The 20,142-nt window shown below is 40.6% G+C and overlaps 1 protein-coding gene across 1 annotated transcript in view; it reads left to right on the top strand.

The window, feature by feature from the left end:
- The window catches only part of PTCH1 (patched 1), a gene marked incomplete in the record, with an annotated part of 1,119,051 nt that overhangs the window by 750,349 nt on the left and 348,560 nt on the right, over positions 1-20,142 (top strand). The window contains 1 exon segment of the mRNA XM_044059325.1: positions 4,904-5,022. Coding sequence (XP_043915260.1) covers positions 4,904-5,022 — 119 coding nt within the window.

Genomic DNA, 20,142 nt, shown 5'->3' with positions numbered 1-20,142 from the left:
ATTAACTTGTTAGATCCTGTTTTTTTTTCCTGGATTTCTCTGAGTATTTAATGCAGTCATTGAATGAAGTTATGGTCATCATCCCAGCCTGGGTATTTTGCAAAAAGCTGGAAAACGATTTTGTACATAGGTATCAGAATACATTTTTTTAAACCATCAGTCTTTAGGCCTTCCCTGTCAGCCTGCTATTGACCCATTTGTTCCCCATCCAGGGTGAGAGTCAGTCCGTCCCTCTGTTGAAGCCAAGAGCCCAATGACCCATGATTTCCTTCAGTTGCATGAACCAGTCAACCTATCATTCCATTTCAGAAGGGAGAGTTGCATGCCATCATGCTTTCTTTTGTATGAGAGCTCCCCTCTTTGAGTACCTAATTCCCTCCTTGCAGCAGCCAGTGCCTGTCATGCAAGCTGCTATCTAGAAGCCCCCATTTGTGTCTGCACATGTACCCGGAAACCTCTCTTGGCTTAGCTGTAGAACAGGCCACACAAACTAAATAGCTGCTATTATCAGCACTTCAGCACTCCATTTGGGGTCAGTAGGGCAACGAGTCGCACTGCCTCCGTCCACCAAGGTTGGGCAAAGGTGCATCAGCTGCTCACTCCCTCTTCACTTCGGTCCTGCCAGTGGCTGAGCCACTAGCTAATTGCAAGTCGTCTGGGTTGTACTTGGAGCTTTATCTCTCTCTATATTTTATGTCTGGAGCAGAATTCATATTATTTTGAGATGTAGTGGTTTGTGAAGGTCCTCAAGAGCAGACGCAATAAAAATATCCCTCTACAAGTAAAGTCTCATTTCGCTTGGAAGCGCATTAAGAAACTAGTTTTTTTTTCTAGAGAAACACAGGTGTACCACGTTCGTTATTTTTAAAATTAAATTTCTTTAAAACAATGGTTATTATTTAACTACCAGTAGCAAGTTTTAGCTTGACTGAGTATAGTTCAAACAACCCAAAGTTTTTGTTAGTGAAATTTTCTGTATGATTTTGTTCAAAAACAGGTATTTTATCCTCTTAGACGTGTGACGTAGTTCTGTCTTGAGGACCTTCTGTTAGCATTAGCTGTAATCAAACCGGTGCATAGATTTTGCTAGCTGGTTTAACGTTGAAGAGCCTGTCAGTGCTGATTTGTGAAATGTGTTAGCATTCTGTGAGTTGCATGTGTTTTCAGTAAGTTGCATGTGTTTTCAGTAATGTTTCAAGTTTACCCTTGTCAGGGGATCATACTATTTTTATGTTAAAGACTGTTAAGCTTTCTAATGTTTATTAGACCAATCCATTGCTTTAGCTTTTTTTTTTTAAGAGTGGGGTGTACCTACCATCATTTTACATGTTCGACTGGCCTTCGTTAGTCTCCATAAGAAGATAGGGAGAAGATAAGGTCTTCTGTTACAGTACCAACATAATGGGAGGAGCTATCCCAACCAAGTATGCAGAGATGCTAGTGCATTGGGTGATCTCTGTTTGTGTCTGTCTGTGAGTATATGGGTCCATGTCAGATGACTGAGTTTTCAGAAACTTGAAATTCGTATGGTATGATTGAGTTTCTGGAAACTTGAACATCAAAACAAACAACCCCCCCCCCAAAAATCTACTTTTTTAAAAACTATTTTTTTGGGGGGGGGGGCAAATATATGTATGTATGTATGTATATATTTGTGTGTGTGTGTGATATATACACATATATGATACACACACACACAGACACTCCATTGAGTATGATGTGCTTCAGCTTCCCCCTCACCTGGCAGACTGCTGCCCCCCACTTTGTGTCACTCAGTTTACTATCAGACTTGGGTCACAAGCATTCTCTTCATGTCCTTTGCATAAATAAGCTGTGCCCAATAGGAGTATTGCTTAACAAAATGTAATAAAGAAATGAAGCACTGACTGTTGTATAATGCATAATTAAGGATTATCCCCAGGCACAGTTTACATGTGCGCAGCTAGTTGTAAAAATATTTCCTAGCTGTTTACTGGTGTGTGATCTGTTCAATGCAGCCAGCTGCAGAGTTTGGGATCATGATAGAAGGATCATTTCTTGAAGTGATATCTAGATAGATTGGCTAATAGGCTCTCCCAACAGGATCTTGTGGGTGGCTGGCAGCTGCAGAAAGGCTGTGTCCCTACCATTATTCATAAGTATTACATAAACCTAAGTTCCACTTGATACTGTGCTTAGGTTCTTTATTTACTTTCCATTTCCTAGCTCATAAATATGCATTTAACACACACACGTGATTTGCTGAGAGAGACACTCATGTAAATGTTATACAATGCTCACAGTGCTGAAGGAGAGGGTCATGAATTATAAACTTTGCTGTATGGAGCTCTTTCACTGATCTTGCATGATATTCGCCTATCATTCACACATGCATAATGTGAAATAATGAGGCAAATTCAAGCCAAGAGATGAAAGGTTAATGTTAATATTGGCAGCCCAATATAGTGGGCTACATACATGCTGTTTTTTTTACAAAGTCCATTGAACATGTGGGAGAAACAGACAAATGTAGGCTTTGTAAAACCGAACTGGAAACATTTGCACACCTTGTTGCTGGTAGTGACATACTAATGGCAGAAGGACTGTATACGGAAAGGCATAGTAATGTGGCAAGACTGTTGCACTGGGAATTGCGCAAACATTATGGTGCTAAAGTGGCTGAAAAACACTGGAAACGTGAGCCACAAAGCATCATAGAAAATCGTGAAGTTTGTCACATGGGATCACCCATTACCAACAGTTCAAAAGACAGATGCTAGAAAATCGGATATAGTGGTCCAAGAAAAGAAGACAAAAGTAGCATTGATCATTGAAATCACTACACCCAGTGACTACAGTGTCTTGCGTACAGAGAGACACAGTCATAAAATATCAGGATTTGCAGGCAGAAATGACAGCAATGTGGAAGAAAGATACCCAGACTGTTGCAGAAGTGGTAGAAGGAACGGGTCTTGTAAAAAAGAATCTACAATTATATTTAGATATGTTACCAATCCATGTAACCCCATATGAACTGCAGAAGGAGTTATTACTGGGCACATTGAGGGTGCTGCAAAGAGCACTTTTGGCTGACAAAGACAGTACTAATTTCTTGAACTTTAATCGTGCTTTCATGAACTTTAATCGTACTTTGACTTGGGATTGGGGTCCATTCCTGTCATAGTATTAGAAACCCAAAAGATTTGGAGAAATTTAAAATACTTTGAGTAATATGCCACCATGAAAAAAAGGGCAAAAGGAACATGAAAATGTCAATAGTCTGCCTGTCAAAGGAGTGGCTGTTTGTATGTGAAACTGTGTTGCCAAATTTTGTATTTGTTTAGTGAGTTCCTGTGCTGGTGTCATCTTCAAAGTAACTACTCTGTGTTCCATGGCATATATATATATATATATATATATATATATATATATATATATATATATATATATATAATATGTGTAGGTATGTGTGTGTGTATTTGTATATGTATATATTGGATATGCATATATAATCTGTATGAACTGTATGTATATACATGTATACACCTATATCAGGAATGTAGCACATTCTAAATGATGATAGTACAGGCTTGCATCACTTTGAGCATGTTTTCCATCTTTACTGTCTTAGTTGTGCCCTTCTATATTTTGTGTGTGTCTGGAGATCAGGTGCTTTGTCCCTTTCATTGCTCAAAGTCCCAGAAAAATGAATTTGAACTACATCGCTTACATGGTGTAAGCCTAAATGTCTGAGTTTGCAGATGACCATCTTTACTTAATTTGCTTAATCTAGTTAAGCAGATTCCATTTACTCTTTTGTCTCCAATCCATATTCCTAATTTGATCATTTTGGTAGTCTGATTAATTAGAAAAAGATCAAGCGAGAATGCTTGCAAACATAAACTGAGAGTTGTTTTTGAGGTTAGTCTAATGATTTATTTCAAGCTTTTCATGATTTATGTTGTCTGTGTCAGTTGGTAGCTTTATACATCTCTATCTGCTATGAAAACTGCAAACTATAAATTTATGGCATATATTGGTGGTGGGCAAGTTTTACATGTGTCCCTCTATTATTGTTTTTTATATATCCTTATCTTTCTACCGTTCCTTTTGTTGTATTTGTTTTGTTTCTGCTGTAAAAAAGCTTTCAGTTTTTTATTTTTAATATCTTATTTTGATTTTTATTTTTACTATTTAAATTGCTTTTAATTTAATCTGTCTTCATTCCATAAACTGTCATTCTTATGGTACGAGCCTAAGTATTGAAATTTTGTGCAGTGATGCGCACTTTTCCCTCTGTTGATCTGTATGACAATAAAGTTTACTTTGAGTTTGATCTGGTAATGTAGGCAAGGGTAGTTTAATAAGATGTAATTGAAGTGTGTATGCTTGTTTTGAGTCCACTACCTTCATTTTGTCATTAAGGGAGTCACATAACTTCTGAGTTACCTCAAAAGCAGGTGTTTTATGTCACTAGCATTAACAAATGTTGATGCATAATTTTATGCTAAAGCTGATATTATAGATCAGTTAGCTTGGACTGTTCTCATTTTATGGCAAGTGAATTTTTCCTCAAAATGGCCATCTCATTCTTTGGGTTTGTTAAATGCATTGTTTTTCGACCTTGATGTAATGTTTCACAAAACTGTTGGAAAAAGTAGCATGGTGCAGTTCATTTCATTAAGGAATTGCACTGCACACCACACATGTATTGTTTTATTTGGGTAAGTGTCAATAATAATCATGTGTTTTCCAGCCAAGCAGCTTAATAAAACACCGGGTAAAACTACTACTAGACCAACGAATCTGAAGTGGTTTAACATTTGTCTTGCAGGCTGCAAGTACGTATCCATGCCAGCATTGGAAGTTTTCATGTAAAATGTTATCAGGATGTGTGTTTAGAAACATTTGGTTTCATTTCCAGGCTGCTGTGGTTGTGGTGTTCAACTTTGCCATGGTACTTCTCATCTTTCCTGCTATTCTCAGTATGGACCTTTACCGTCGTGAGATTAGAAGACTTGATATCTTCTGCTGCTTTGCAAGGTAGGAAAGATGTATTTTTTTCTTAAATAGTTTGAACGTTATTTTGAATGTATATTTAAGAGTTCTTATATTTTGAATATTTATTTAGTTTATATCCTGGCATGTCTTGCTTTTTGATTAGTCTGTCTTGTAAGCTGTTTTCAGAAAGTAAGTTAGCGCCTATCTTAATGTTCATTAAGAGCACTTGGGGCTTCTTTTCCTTTATTTGCATGCTGCTCTGTGTAAGATGCTATAGATGATGGTCAATAGGGCCATCTCTGGAGTCGGATGGAGTCTAATGTTGAGCTTGCCATTCTTACAGTTTCATATCAGTTGATTTACAGTGTGCAGAATTTATATTGTAGCAGAGCATGTGACTCAACTTACCTGTCTTACATTCAAAGTGGCCCAGCTGGTTGGGCTTATCATGCCTACACCACAAACACTTAACTAATTCACTCCAATGGAGCTCAGGAAGTTTGCACTGTAACATCCAGTGGGCGGATCCGAAGCTTTTTGGTAGAATTTGGAGGAAGAATGGTGTAGGTTTGGTCAGATTTCGGATTTGAAATGTATCTTTGAAGAACCTTTGAAATGTACATATAGAAGGGGCAAAAGCTTAGACTGTTCTGGAGGGTAAATATGGTATGAAAAAAGTTAAGGAAGGGAAACTAGGAACCTTTAAATGTGGAAAATGCTCCCAATGCCCATTTATTTGTACTAAGCAAACAATTTTTTTAGAGAGCAGGGACAGACTGAGCAAACAATTTTTTTTTAGAGAGCAGGGACAGACTGATCCAGAGCAAATATTTTGCGAACTGTCACACCTCTGGGATAGTTTATTTAGGTTTGTGTGATCATTGTGATGCATTTTATATAGGGAAATCGGAAAGAAAGTTAAAAAATAGAATTTATGAGCATTACTATGAGATAAAAACAAAATGTACTAATAATGCTTTATACTGACATAAATTAATTTGCCAGGAAGCAAAATTTAGCTTCTTTGTGTTGGAAGTAGTGGAAAAGGATGTAAGAGGTGGGCTATGGGAAACTTCGATTGAGTATAAAGAGCTGTTGTGGCAGCTTTCCTTGGAGGAGAATAAACCTCCCTGTCTAAATGATGCCATCTCTTTAGCACCTGTACTCAAGCTGAAATCAGCTAAGCTTTAAGTGTTTTCATTTTATGTTTTTTTATTTATTATTTTTTTCTATATTTATCTTATTTTAAATGTGTATTAAAATCAGTTTACATTATAAAGTGTTGGTAGTATAGGATACCACAAGCTGTAATGCTTTTGCTGGTTGTATAAAGAATTTAGTTTGTTTTATTAGATTAAGTTATTATAAAGTTTTTATTAAATTTTGATAATAATATTAATTTATTAATCCATTAATGTATCAGGTCAGTGTGGGGGGAATCCATTATAATATATTTTAATGTATGTGTTGTATGCATTATAAGTCTTACCCCTTTAAATGTTTAAGTATCTTGTTCCCTTTAATTAACTAATTGTTTAATTATTTTGATGAATATATAAGGAGTGGTTTTTGCGTAGGTATGCATTTGTCTCCATCTGATGAAGTGGTTTAAACGAAAACGCAGTGCTGGTGTAATCGCGTTAGTGGACTGTATAGTCAAACTTATTGTTTCTGCGTTTTATTGGACTGAAGAGTCGTTTTAATAAAGGAATTCGTGTGGATTACGGATTTGTGCCTCTTCCATCTGTTCTGTATTTTTGGTGTTTTGGTGAACATTGGAACAGTGATTCTTTTTGGTTTGTATTAGAATCAAATTATGTCCTCACATTTCATGTCTCTGGAACCATAAGGATTATTAAAGCAGTTTAAATGGCAAACTCTTCAGAACAGACTATTTTTATAGTGGTAGTATTCTTTAGGTTCTAGGTCTTGAATAGAATTTTATAAGTCAGAGTAAACACAGTTAACTGTTACATTTGTAACATTTTGTAAACAACTTACAGTACCTCAACAACCACTCAAGTTACACACTTGTCAGCAGCATTTTATTTATCTAGATCAGAGCTTTCATATGAGGCTAAGGAGCTCTGTCTGCGTTGCTTATTTGTTGAGATATTTAGAAAAATGTGAAAATTATATCTATATAAATTAATATCATAAAAACAACAGTTAATATCTATCTGTACTAGACAAAGGCCAAATATTAATGCAGGTGAGTTTGCTGTTGTGTAAGCTTTAAGATGAAACTTTTAAAACCATAGCATGATTTTGGAATTATTGATGCAAATATGAACAAGCAATATTTGGCGCCTAGAGGCGTCAGTAGGAGTTAACTACAGATGCACCTGGAGGCATCACTCGGATGTAATGAGTTGAGACTCACTTAGGTGCAGATATACATTTGTATACAATTTCTGTGATTCTGGACAGGAGAAACAGTTGTACACATGAGGGCTGTCTAGAGTCATGGAATGGCATATTTGGTTAATAAGGGATTAGAAAGTTATGCTGTATTACCTTTTAGGCCTGTAGTGAATAGGTAGAGTTAGTGTTGTAGTTGTGGAATTAGTACACTTTGACACTAGACAGTCAGGCTTGAGATGTTAGGAGTCTTGTATTATGATAATTGCTTAAGTTTCTAAGACATTTTGTGGGAGTCACAGTTGTTGATGGCTTTAAATGATAAGACAGCTTAATTCAAAGTTGCATAAGTGAGTCATATAGTTGCTTTACCTGTAGACAGCTTAATAGTGGTATATCTCAAAACGAATTGAAGTTAAGTCGTATGTGTGTTTCACTAAAATGTGATACATCTATAGCCACAGGGAAGTTTGTGTTTGCAGTATAGTTTGTCTGAAGTAGAAGGTATAGATTGAGAAAATTGACATTTTTCCTCACTGTGAATAGAGTATTCAAAACCTTGAGATGCAGCATTCCAGGTTTCTGCATGCTGAAGTGGAGGAAGCCCTGAAACTAAACACATGTTGGAGTTGTGCCATAGTAAGACATTTCAAGAGTTATTCTGAACAAAGCAAATGTGCCATATGACATCCATTTGATCTTCATGAGAGCAGAAGGTCCAAAAGAAAGTCTGTATGTATATGCTACTGAATTAAATTAAGCCAAAAGCTGAGACTGGTGTGTTACATGACTTTATTAGAAAGGGATGTAGTGTCAGCAACACAATAAGTGGTGCACTCCCCTTTGGTGCAGAAGGCTGTGGGTTCTATTTTCACATCAGGTAGATTGCTGACACTGCAGTGCAAGATAAGTGGGGTGCTGCACAACTGAGCATGCTGTCATTCTGATTACACATTAACCCAAGGCCCCATCTACTTTAGTTGTTGGTAGCTCTGGTGAATGTGAAAGATCCCATAGCACCTGTTGATAAGAATAGGGGAAATCTCTGATGCCCTGGCTAAATTTTCCCTATTAGTATAAAAATACCACCTCTGGTCTTCCCTAAAAAGAGGCAACTAGCTTAGTGAGACTAACTTGGTCACCAAAGAATAAATAAAGTAAGTAAAGCGTTTATGATTAAAAAAAATGATCAGACAAAGCAGATTGCTGTGTAAAGCAGATTTCCTGTTAAGTTAACTGAGTGACATTGGTAGGGCTGATAAAGTTACTTTGTCTCCTTTGAAAGAGCTCACAGAGGAATTAGAGTTGTTCAGTTTCCTCTGTGAACTTTGCAAAGTGTTGTACAAGACAGAGAATTTGAAAATCTGTGAACATGAACCATAAGAGTCTGAGAAAGATGAGAAACGTGTAACTAAGAAGTTCTATTATAAGCATTGTGCAAAGAAATGTCCAGCAATTAATCAGCTGTGTAGAAGCTGTGGCAATGGAAGTCGTGTTTGATAAGTGTAAGAAAATAAAAAAAAAAATTGCAAGTGAAGGGCGTACATGTGGTAGAAGAAAATCACAGAAGTGTGTTGATCAGATGTCTTTTCCATCCTTTCTTCAACATATGGGTCTCAGATCCAGCCTCTTATCTGACTTCGGCCACTTCTAAGCTTTGGATCCAGGTGCTCATGTTCCTCCCCTTACCCGCAATCCTTTTGTAAGCTACCGCAGATCTCATTTGCTGCCATAAGCAATTGACGAATGCTCAGGTCCATATTATAAAACTTGTTTAAAAGAGAAGTCTTTTCTTTTATCTTTGATCCTGTTCCTTTTCTGTCACTTTGTGCTTATTGCTGTCCTCCCCTGTACTTTCTCTTGTCTCTCACCTTTGACACAGGACTGTTACAGATAAGCTAATGGGAAAAGTTTTTATACTTTTTAGTTTTTTTTTAATACTTTACGTATTTAGTAAAAAAAAATGTGAATTTTTTTTTTTTTTTTTTTATCCCCTATTTGTTAGTGGATGGCAAAAAAGCCTTCAGGTTTTAAAAATGCTTAACTTACTTACACAAGCTTCCAAACTCAAATGAGCATAAAAAGTGTGTTTATTTGGTCCCGTCATACTTGGACACCTCCTGTTGCATTTGCTAGGCCTTTGGCCTCTCACCACTCTCATCTATATTTCTAAATTATTTATGTACATCATCAAGTGAAGAAAGTTTCTGATGAAGTTCCATTAATTAAGCAAGAATGAAAGCACTAAAGGAAAGTTGCCTGGTTTTTCATTCACCCTGGTGTAGAAGTTAAAGTTTTATATATACAAATCTACATAGATGCATACATATATATGTATGTATCTGTGTGTGTGTGTGTATGTATGTATGTGTACGTATGTGTGTGTGTATGTATATATAGATACATATATATATAGATATATCAGTATGCGTCAACAAATCATTTTTATCATACCATCATTCAATACTGAATTCATCATATTGTCAAAACGCCTTCACCAAAAGCCAATAACTTAATTCATTTGGACTTTAATAACCTTTGTGTAACTGAGAACTTCAATCAGTTGAATACTACAGACTACCACGACCAGTAATATACTATAGCCACATTTGAGTCATGGTACGATGTTAAGCACATGTTATTGGTCAAATCACTTTCTATGGAAACAGTTAGTTTCCAATCACCATTGTATAACTTTGGGCCTCATCCAATTAAATCCATGGACTACTTTCCTCAAATGTGGTGTCTCATTGGTTAGTTGTCTTCAGACATCATGTGCTCCTTATAGGTCGGTAAACTTTCTATGGGAGTCAGTAGCTTCATTCATCTATGTTCCCACTCAGAGTTTTGCAGCTATGTACTCTATCCAACCAACAACCTCGGACATTATATGGATGGTGAACAAACTTCTTAATAAGCGATCCCTTATATTCATTTAACATCAGTGATTTGTGCTTTCTAAAAATCTCGCGTATTAAATATCATTCAAGCAGTTGCGGTCCAAAATAGTGATCCATCTTTTCCTGCATTTCATATGTCCATACTTTACTTTTACTACAATAACTGGTCAGTTCTCCTTAAATGCATTTTCAGCTTGAAAAAGTGTATATCTCTCATTCTCCAGTCAACTGTATCGTTGCACTTTTAAGCTGATTTCAGAGAAATTATACTTCCACTCACCTCCAGTCTCCAACCAGTTAGATGTTATAGACTGCCATATCCAATATCAGACTATTTCCTCATTAAAACATCACTCAGTTTTAAACGCATCATTGATTGAGTACATTCTCTCAGAGCCAGTAACTTGGCTCATTTAACTTCCAATCCCCTCCGAGAGGCTTTGGACTTCAGCCAGTCAAATGTAATGGGAAGTCAAAACCAGTAGTGAGTTATTTCCTAGTATATGATGTTCCTCATTAGAATATTCATTTTTTATACGCTTGGGAAGCCAATAACTTCATTCATCCATGTTTCTAGTAAAAATTTTGCAACCAACAAGCCCAGACATTATATAATTTAGCAGTTTAAAATTACCTAGTTAAGTATCTCTCTTTAATCTCCACCCTTTTAGAGCTGGTTTCAAAGGATTTGTAAGTCCTAGATATTTATATGCTTGAAAGTTACCGGTACGTGCCAAAAAAATCCTTGTTTTCCTGCCTTTTCTGAACTAGAATAGTCCAGTTTTCAGGTCTTGCTGAATTCTAGGCTGTGTTATATAGATGTTTCAGTCTTTTTTGCCGCATGGTCCGATGCAGAAGCAGCGTTGCAAGTGCCGGTTGGCGTTCTGAAATTGTTCGATTTCGGAGTTTCAGACAGAGTCAAAGTTGGCTAAGTACCCCGTTGGGGAATATTTTAGTTTTTTCTTGCCTCAGTGGTTTACCGGATGTCAGAAAAAGTGAATAATTGTATTTCTTGTGGGAAACAGATACCGCATAGAGACTACCATACTTTGTGTATTCCTTGTTTAGGGCCTGAGCACGACGTTGTTGTGCTAGATTCAATAAGCGCACTATTAAGAGAAGATTAGATTGTGCCAGGTTAGTCTTCGGGAAGCGGTGCAATTATAAAATGCCGTTGGATGCTCCGCCCGCTTCTTCGAAGAAGCGCAAGGACAAAGCAGTTAAACCTAGGCTAGAGGAACCGTCAGTACCGGACGCCGGTTCTTTAGAGGTGTCGGTGGAGCCGGTGGTTCCACCGGAGGTTTCTTTGGGATCCCAGGGAGAGACTTTGTTATTGCAGGATGTGGCCTCTCAGGAGGCAGGCCAGGCTGATGGGGCTTCTCAGGTTACTATACTCCCCTCCCTGCCTAGGGTGGTTAGGCCCTCTCCTTCTGTTTCCAAGGCTTCTCCCAGGGGCAGGCCAGGTTTAGCTTCAGTTGGTGTTACCCCTAGTTCTTCAGGAACTGTGCCCAAGAAGCATATGCTTAAAATGGCAGAAGATTTGATTACTTTGATTAGGGGTTCTATGCCCCCTCCTGATAAGAGACCTAGGGTGGAGCCTGAGTTAGGGAGTTTTGAGCAGGCTTCAGATGTTTCAGAGTCTTCGGCTGAAGACTTGCAGGAGTACTCTCCTTATTCTGATTCTGATGTGGATGATTCTACTCCTTCTGCTTCTCCTCCTGAGGATTTTTTTTTTCAGAAACTCTTCATTCCATGAGGGAGCATTTTAAGTGGGAAGGTCAGGACTTCTCTGATTCCAGGAAAAGGCTTAGGGAATTTTTTTTTACCCCAGCATAGGCCTTTGGCTATACCTCCTGTTTTGGATGTAGTGGAAGATGTTTTTACAGAGGCTTCTCTTAATCCTGATTCTTTGCCTCCTGCTCCTGTTAAACCGGATAGGTATTACAGGGTGCCTGAAGCTCATAAGTATCTTTTTAAGAGTCCTAGGGCAGACCCAGAAACTGTTAGCCAGGGGCCTAAAGGTGTTAAGGCTTCTGTTGTAAAGAATCCGGTTCCTGCAGACAAAGAGGCCAGGGCCTTGGATAGATGGGGAAAGAAAGTTTATACTTCTTCCACTCTTGCTATGAGGGCTTTGAATTGCCAGTTTCACATGTTGAAATACCAAAACTATCTCCTTTCACAATTGAAGTCTAAGGTTGATGCTCTGGCAGAAGGTATTGATTGTAAAGAGTTGCAAGATTTAGTACATGTTTCTGAACAGGTGGGTAAGCATTCTTTGCAATGTGGTTTTGATGCTGTACAGGCCTCGTCTAGGGTGGCTGCCACTGGGTCAGTTCTTTGCAGGCACGCCTGGCTGAGGGATCAAAATTTATCTGAACATGTTAAAACAATGATTTTAGATGCTCCTTTACAATCTGACGTGTTGTTTGGTCCTCCTGTTGAGGCAGGTTTAAAGAAAATGGAAGACAAGGCTAAGTCTATGCAGACTGTTAAAGATTTTTTGCAGGTCCAGCCTCCAAAGTTTAGTAGAAATTGGCCTACTAAGGGGTGGACGTATCCTTCTTATGATTCCCAGTCTAGGGGTAGATCTAGACGTGGTAGGGGCAGAGCTCAGGGCTCTTTCAGGCCTAGAACAGGGAGTTCTCCTGCACAGTCTTCGGGTGAGGGCAGGGGTCAGTCCTTTCGTAAACAGACCCAATGACCTACCTTTTCAGCTGCCAGAGCCTTCTCGTCTGGCAGCACCTTTGGGAGGAAGGTTGGCACTTTTCAAAGAAAATTGGAGTTTAATTACCCAAGACAGATGGGTATTGGATATCATACACCACGGTTACAGGTTTTATTTCCATACCTTGCCTCCTTTCAAAGGCATGCCAGACGTTCCTCCTCAACAAAGAATAGAGGCTCACAAGCAAGTTTCTCTGTTACTCCAAATAGGGGCCATACAGCCGGTCCCTATGCCAGAAGTGGGCCTAGGATTTTATTCTCGCCTGTTCCTAGTACCAAAGAAGGGGAACACGTGGAGACCAATTTTGGATTTATCTATCCTCAACACTTATCTGGACATTCCCAAGTTCAAAATGTTGACGTTACAGCAGCTTTTACCTCTGCTGGGCAAAGATCATTGGATGGTAACTTTGGATCTCAAGGAGGCTTACCTTCATGTTCCTATCAGACTAAGTTGCAGGAAGTATCTGCGTTTTCGAGCTGGGACTTCTCACTATCAGTTCTCTGCATTGCCCTTTGGCTTATCTACTGCGCCCAGAGTGTTCACGAAAGTTCTGGCTCCAGTGATAGCTTTCTTCAGGCTAAAAGGAATACAGATCTGTCCTTATTTGGACGACTGCCTGATTCTGGCTCAAGGAAGGGAAGAGCTTCTTCATCATTTGGAATATGTGATAGCAGTGCTAAGATGCCTGGGGTATTCTGTGAACGAAATAAAGTCCAGTCTAGTACCCTCTCAGGACATGTGCTTTCTGGGTGTGAGACTGAATACAGCATCCCAGATGGCCTTTTTAACCCCGGACAAACAAAAGAGTCTTTCCCTTTACTTCCATCAACTATCTAATCAGTCCGGGCTGACTGCAAGGACAGTCCTTCAAGCCTTAGGGTTCATGGCATCTTGTATTCTGGTGCTTCCCAATGCCAAACTGCATATGAGGAAGCTGCAATGGTATCTCAAAAATGTATGGACACAGCACTGCCAGGATCCGGACACTGTCATTCAAATAATACCTTGCATTCAAAAGGAATTTTTGTGGTGGGCTCAGGAATGTCACCTAAACAAGGGACTCTCTGTGACCCGGCCAGAGGCGAGTCAGATTTTAACGACAGATGCCTCAGACAAAGCTTGGGGAGCTCATCTAAATGGAAAGTGGATACAAGACAAGTGGCCTGCCAGACTACAACATCTACATATCAACCTGAAGGAGATGTTAGCAGTCCAGTTTGCATTAATAGCTTTCAAGGATTTACTTCTTCCAGGGCAGGTGTTGATTCTAACAGACAACACTACTGTCATGTGGTACATCAACAAGCAAGGGGAACGATTCTTATCCTCTATGCAGGCAAGCAATGATTTTGTGGGAGACTGCTCTCAGTTTACAGCTCAATCTTCAGGCAAGGTTTCTGCCAGGAGCACAGAACTCCTTAGCAGATGTGTTGAGCAGGCAATTATGGATCCCCACGAGTGGAAATTGGATCCTCATGTATTTCAGAAATTGACAGTGTCATGGGGAACTCCAGACATAGATCTGTTCGCTTCTCCACTAAACCATCAGCTGCCAAAGTTTTGCACAAAAGGTTTCATCCCACAGCTTGGAGAGTGGATGCTCTTTCTTTCAATTGGAGCAATCTTCATGTGTATGCCTTTCCACCTCTGCCTCTCCTCCCAAAGGTACTTCTAAAGGTCAGACAGGACAAGCCAAGGATGATTTTAATAGCTCCAGATTGGCCTCGACAGCACTGGTACCCATTACTGAGAAGTCTGGTACGGAAGCCTCCATGGCCTTTGCCTTCGATTCCACACCTGTTGTCACAGGAGGACAGCCATTTGCTCAATGTCAAGCTTCACTCTCTGCACCTAACAGCCTGGCATATTCTGTTTTGAACCATAGTGGGCCTCCACTTCCTCAGCAAGCTTTGAATGTTATTTTGGAAGCTAGAAGGCCTAGTACAAGGAAAGTGTACGCAGATAAATGGAAGAGATTTTTATTTTGGAGTGCAGCAAAGGATTTTGATGTTTCTGAGCCTAATTTGAGTGTGGCTCTTCAATATCTTACTGAGTTACTGGACAAAGGTTTGTCTTTCTCTTCTATTAAGGTTCATGCTGCAGCAATTTCGCTCACTTTGATTGTGACCCACCATTGTTTTCTCATCCTTTGTTCAAGCAATTTCTTAGAGGGGCAAAGAATATAAGACCCCCACGAAGAGCTCCTACTCCTGCTTGGGATCTCAATTTTGTGTTGGAGAAACTCACTCTACAACCTTTTGAGCCTGCAGCTACTTCTGAGTTGAAATATTTATCATGGAAGACTGCTTTTATGTTGGCCATTACCTCTGCAAGAAGGGTTTCTGAATTGCAGGCCCTTATGGCGGTTGAGCCTTTCTTGATTTTCCATAAGGATAGGGTATCTTTACGTACTAATCCTTCCTTCATGCCTAAAGTGGTTTCTAGTGTGGCTTTCAACCAAACTATTCATTTGCCTACTTTTTATGCAAATCCCCAAAATAAAGGGGAAAAGATTTTGCACACTTTAGATGTACACAGGCAGTTGCGATATTATTTGGACAGAACTAAAGGGTTCAGGCAGTCTCAGCAGTTATTTGTTTCTTTTGCTTTGAGTTCTCAGGGCAAGCCTGTGTCAAAACAAACTATTTCTAAGTGGATTGGGTTTTGCATTGCTTTCTGTTGTTCCCATCATGGCAAGGAGATTCCAGCTGGGATTAGGCCTCATTCCACTAGAGCTACTGCCACTTCGACAGCTTTTTGAGGGGTGGCAACCAAGGATATTTTGGAGGCAGCTACTTGGAGTTCAGTGCATACTTTCTCTAGGCATTATCACCTGCCACTTTACTCTAAATCCAGGGCTGGTTTTGCCACTGCTGTTTTGCAGGGCATTTTGGCAGCTCCTGCTTCCTTATAGTTTGGCCATCCTCCCATACCTCTGCTTTGGGATTCTACCCAAGTGTAAGGACTGCAGCAATGTGAGATGAAGAACATAGTACAGTTTTGTACCTACCATAAATGTAGATGTTCGAAGATCCACATTGCTGCAGTCCAATTTACCCTCCCTCTTTCCCCTCTGTAGTTAGAGGTTGTTGTGTGGGTTGAGTTGTAAATATTGTGTATAATAGTGTATATTTTGTACATATAATTAGGGCAAGGGTGCTTGGTTGTTTGTTTTGCTGTCTTTTGGTTTTGACCTTTATTTTTAGGGTCTTCTGACATCTGGGGCAAGAAAAGACTGAGGATATGACGTCGGTCATGCGCATTTGTACCCTGACGTCCTGATGTCAGTCAAATGCGCCTTGACCGACGTCAGCCTTATACTTTGATATTCGGGCCGACCGAGGACAGCGGACTACCCAAGTGTAAGGACTGCAGCAATGTGGATCTTCGAACATCTACATTTATGGTAGGTACAAAACTGTACTTTCCTGTGTTGCCCATATCCTTACTTGGATAGGAGGAAGCTTCTCTGTTCACCAGTGAGAGTGGGGAGCTTTGAGCAGCCCATCTGTCCCTGGAGGAGTGGTCTCAGCCCAGTAACTTGTAGCTTATTGGCCGTATTGGGCCATTTCCTATCTCTTTGAAAACTCCCTGCCTTAAAACCCGCTTTAGCGCAGTTTTGCACATTGTGCAACATTGCGCAGCGCCGTTTAAGCAGTTTTTTTAACTATTCCCAGTTCCACAAAGTCTGCTATTCAATTTTCCCTTAGAACTAGTCAAACTTGCAAAAATAAGCACTCAACCTTCATTCTACAGCCCAGCACTTGCTCAAATTTTTCAGTAAGCACCAACTAAGTTTAGCACTACACCCCCCTATATTATACAGAAGTACAAGGCTCCCTATTCGTCCATTCCAGACAATCAATAAATCAGTTCTTTAAGCCATCCAGGCATGTCCAAATCGCAGTTTCAGGTATACTCTCCAGTCCAGTTGGTGAATCTGGGAATCCTGAAGCAATGTTACAATTGCCTTATGTACACAGACAACCCTCTCCTCCTTCCAACAAACACAAATATATGTGAGAGATGCAAGTATACAGCCAAACTGGGGGCCGGACTCTCTCAACCCAAGACTGGCACAGTCAGTCAGGCGGTGAAGGAAGACACTCGCACCACACAACCAGTCTCACATAGACAAATCGCCAGCAAACAAGACACATAAACTCACAAAAACATACATGGAGGCTCTAAATAAAAATCTGCCAAAACAACAGAGACCTCCAAAGCAGACATCCAAGCAACCACTACCACACAACAACCTTCATGTATCACATACTTCACAAAGTCAGTGTGCCACGCAGTCGCAGCCCCCAAGGCTAAATAACACCCCTAATACACTGGTGTTTGGAGACTCTATTGTCAGGCACACTGACGTCCCACTCACCAGACTAAGCAAGGAGAAGGTCACTGTAAGCTGCCTGTCGGGTGCCAGGATCCACCACATAACACAAGCACTCAGGTCACTCCACAGCAGGTACAAATATGACTCTGTCATGGTCTATGTTGATGTAAATGATCTGAGACGTGCTTCCCTGGATTACATGAAAAGAGTCATAGAGGAGCTCTCTGATCAAGTAGCCCAGGCCGGTATGACCCTGACCCTGAGTAGCATCTTACCCTCACCAAGAATGATGCCACAGTATAAAGACAAAATTATCAATTTTAACAATTGGCTAACCTATTGGTGTCATTCTAAGGGGATCCAGTGTCGGTCAGCCTCGGATGACATGCTCGACAAGCCACGTTGCTTCACCAAGTCACATTGCTTCGCCAGGGACGGCTTGTACCTGTCACCCTTAGGCTTTTGAATACTGGCAAAGGCTCTTGCCACCCCCATAGTGCCTTTTTTAGGCAAGGCTCAAAAGACAAACCCACCTCCATAGACAATACTAGAAACAAAAAACTAAGGGTAGTGCTACTCAATGCCAGAAGTCTAAACCTCAAGATGCACGCACTTGAGGCACTCCTCAGAAAACTCCTGGAGAAAATCGATATCTGTGCAGTAACAGAAACGTGGTTCAAGGCTCCAGAGAGCACCCCAGCATTACCAGGATTCAACTCATACCATTCTTTTCTGCCCCAGAACTCGGACCGAAATACTAAAGGCGGGGGAGTATCCATCTTCATCAAGGATACCCACACCTCCAGGTTAGTGGTACTGCATGAGGCAGCGGAGACCATCCATTTGCAAACTACTCAAGCCCCAACTCTTTTGCCCAACGGTTCCTTGAGTTTATAAACTGAAATGCCTTGGAACAACTGGTCACCACTCCCACAAGAGGGGACAACTTATTGGACTTAGTCATCACCAACATGGGGGCTAAATGTTCCATACCAGAGGTAAACCCCTCGTTGGTAAGATCAGACCATAAACTAATCACAATGGACATCCACATCCCAACCCCACCCCCAGCCAAGGAAACCACTGTGAAAAATTTCTCAAAGGCAAGCTTCACACTTCTCAAGACCGAGGTGGAAAGTTTCAAAGCCCCCGGGCATATGGAAAATGCTACCCAAACCGCAGAATCCTTTACAATTGCACTCTATGAGCACCTACAGGAATGCATGGATCATGCCATCCCAAGTAAAACCAAGACTCACTCCTCCAAAAACAGGAGACCAGTCTGGTGGACCCCGGCCATAAATAAGTTATACAACAGAAGGAGGAAACTATTACATGAAAAGGCAAACTCCCAAAACGGGAAGGCTTCCCTGATCAGTACTAGTAAGAAACTTCGATCCCTCATAAAGTCATCAAAGGCTAGCTTTGAAAGAAAAATCACCAAAGACTCTAAAGATAATCACAAGGCGTTCTTTAGCTACGTCAAGAATCTGGGTGGCAACTCTCAGATATGCTCTGAGCTGGTGCAAAATGGCACAAAATACACTGAACCCACTGACATTGCCAACATCCTGGCGGGCAGGTTCAGTGCAAACTCTACCCCCCCCCCCAAAAGAGCCAGTGTCTGTCCCAGAAGAATGCAATCCCCCAGACATTACAGACACACAGGTGAAAGCAGCCCTCTCCAAAGTAAAAAACACAACATGAATGGGACCGGATGGTATCCCGGGCTGCGTCTTACACGAGCTCCAAAATGAACTAAACCCTCACATAAATTCACTGTTCCAACTCAGCCTTACCACAGGTTATGTACCCAAAGAATGGCGTACAGCAACAGTGATCCCTCTTCACAAAGGTGGCGCCACAACGGATCCTGGGAACTATCGCCCTATAAGCCTGACTAGCGTGGTCTGCAAGGCTATGGAGCGCATCATCATGGATCTCATAAACAAAGACATTGGGAACCTCTAAACACTGGACCCTACCCAATTTGGCTTTGTTAAAGGCAGGTCTTGCCTCTTAAACCTAGTTGACTTCTTCGAAACAGTTACCAAAGCCATAGATGAGGGAAAGGTAGTTCACACAGCCTACCTTGACCTCGCAAAGGCCTTCAACACAATACCCCACTCTGGCATCATAAATAAGCTTACTAGCTTAAATATTAACCCATATGTCACAAGATGGGTTGTAAACTGGTTCAGGGATAGAACTCACATGGTCAGAGTCGCAGGTGCCATGTCCAACTCTAAACCGGTTACAAGTGGTGTCCCACAGGGCTCAGTCCTGGGACCCCTCTTGTTCGGTATTTACTTCTCTGAGGTACAGGCAAACATGGGAGGACTGTGGCTTACCAAGTTCACAGACTATTGCAAACTGGAAGCCATAATAGACTCTCCAGCTGACACAAGCATCCTCCAGAAGGGCCTTATGGAGACGGATACCTGGTGTCAGAACCATGGCCTCAAGCTAAATGCCAAAAAGTGCATAGTCATCCCCTTTGGGAAAAACAAAGTGCCCACAAACTACCACATAGGAGGTAATCCACTAAGTACCGAAGAAGTAATTAGGGATCTGGGGACCCAAGTAGATAGTAGCCTCTCCTTTGACAATCACATTGCCAAAGTGGTTAGAAACATCTTCTATATAGCTCACATAATCACAAAAGGGTTCACATCTAGATCAAGAGAGGTCATTGTGCCCCTCTACTCATCGCTCATCAGGCCCATAATTGAGTACAATGCCCCATTTGGGATGTACCTTACCAGACACCTGCAACAACTGGAGATGCCTCAACAATAACTCACCAAGAGGATCGTGGGCCTCAAACAGAT

The sequence above is a fragment of the Protopterus annectens genome, chromosome 17.part0 (assembly GCF_019279795.1).
Source record: "Protopterus annectens isolate FY-2018-M chromosome 17.part0, PAN1.0, whole genome shotgun sequence".
Taxonomy (NCBI): domain Eukaryota; kingdom Metazoa; phylum Chordata; order Ceratodontiformes; family Protopteridae; genus Protopterus; species Protopterus annectens.
This window is presented reverse-complemented; position numbering and strand designations above follow the sequence as displayed.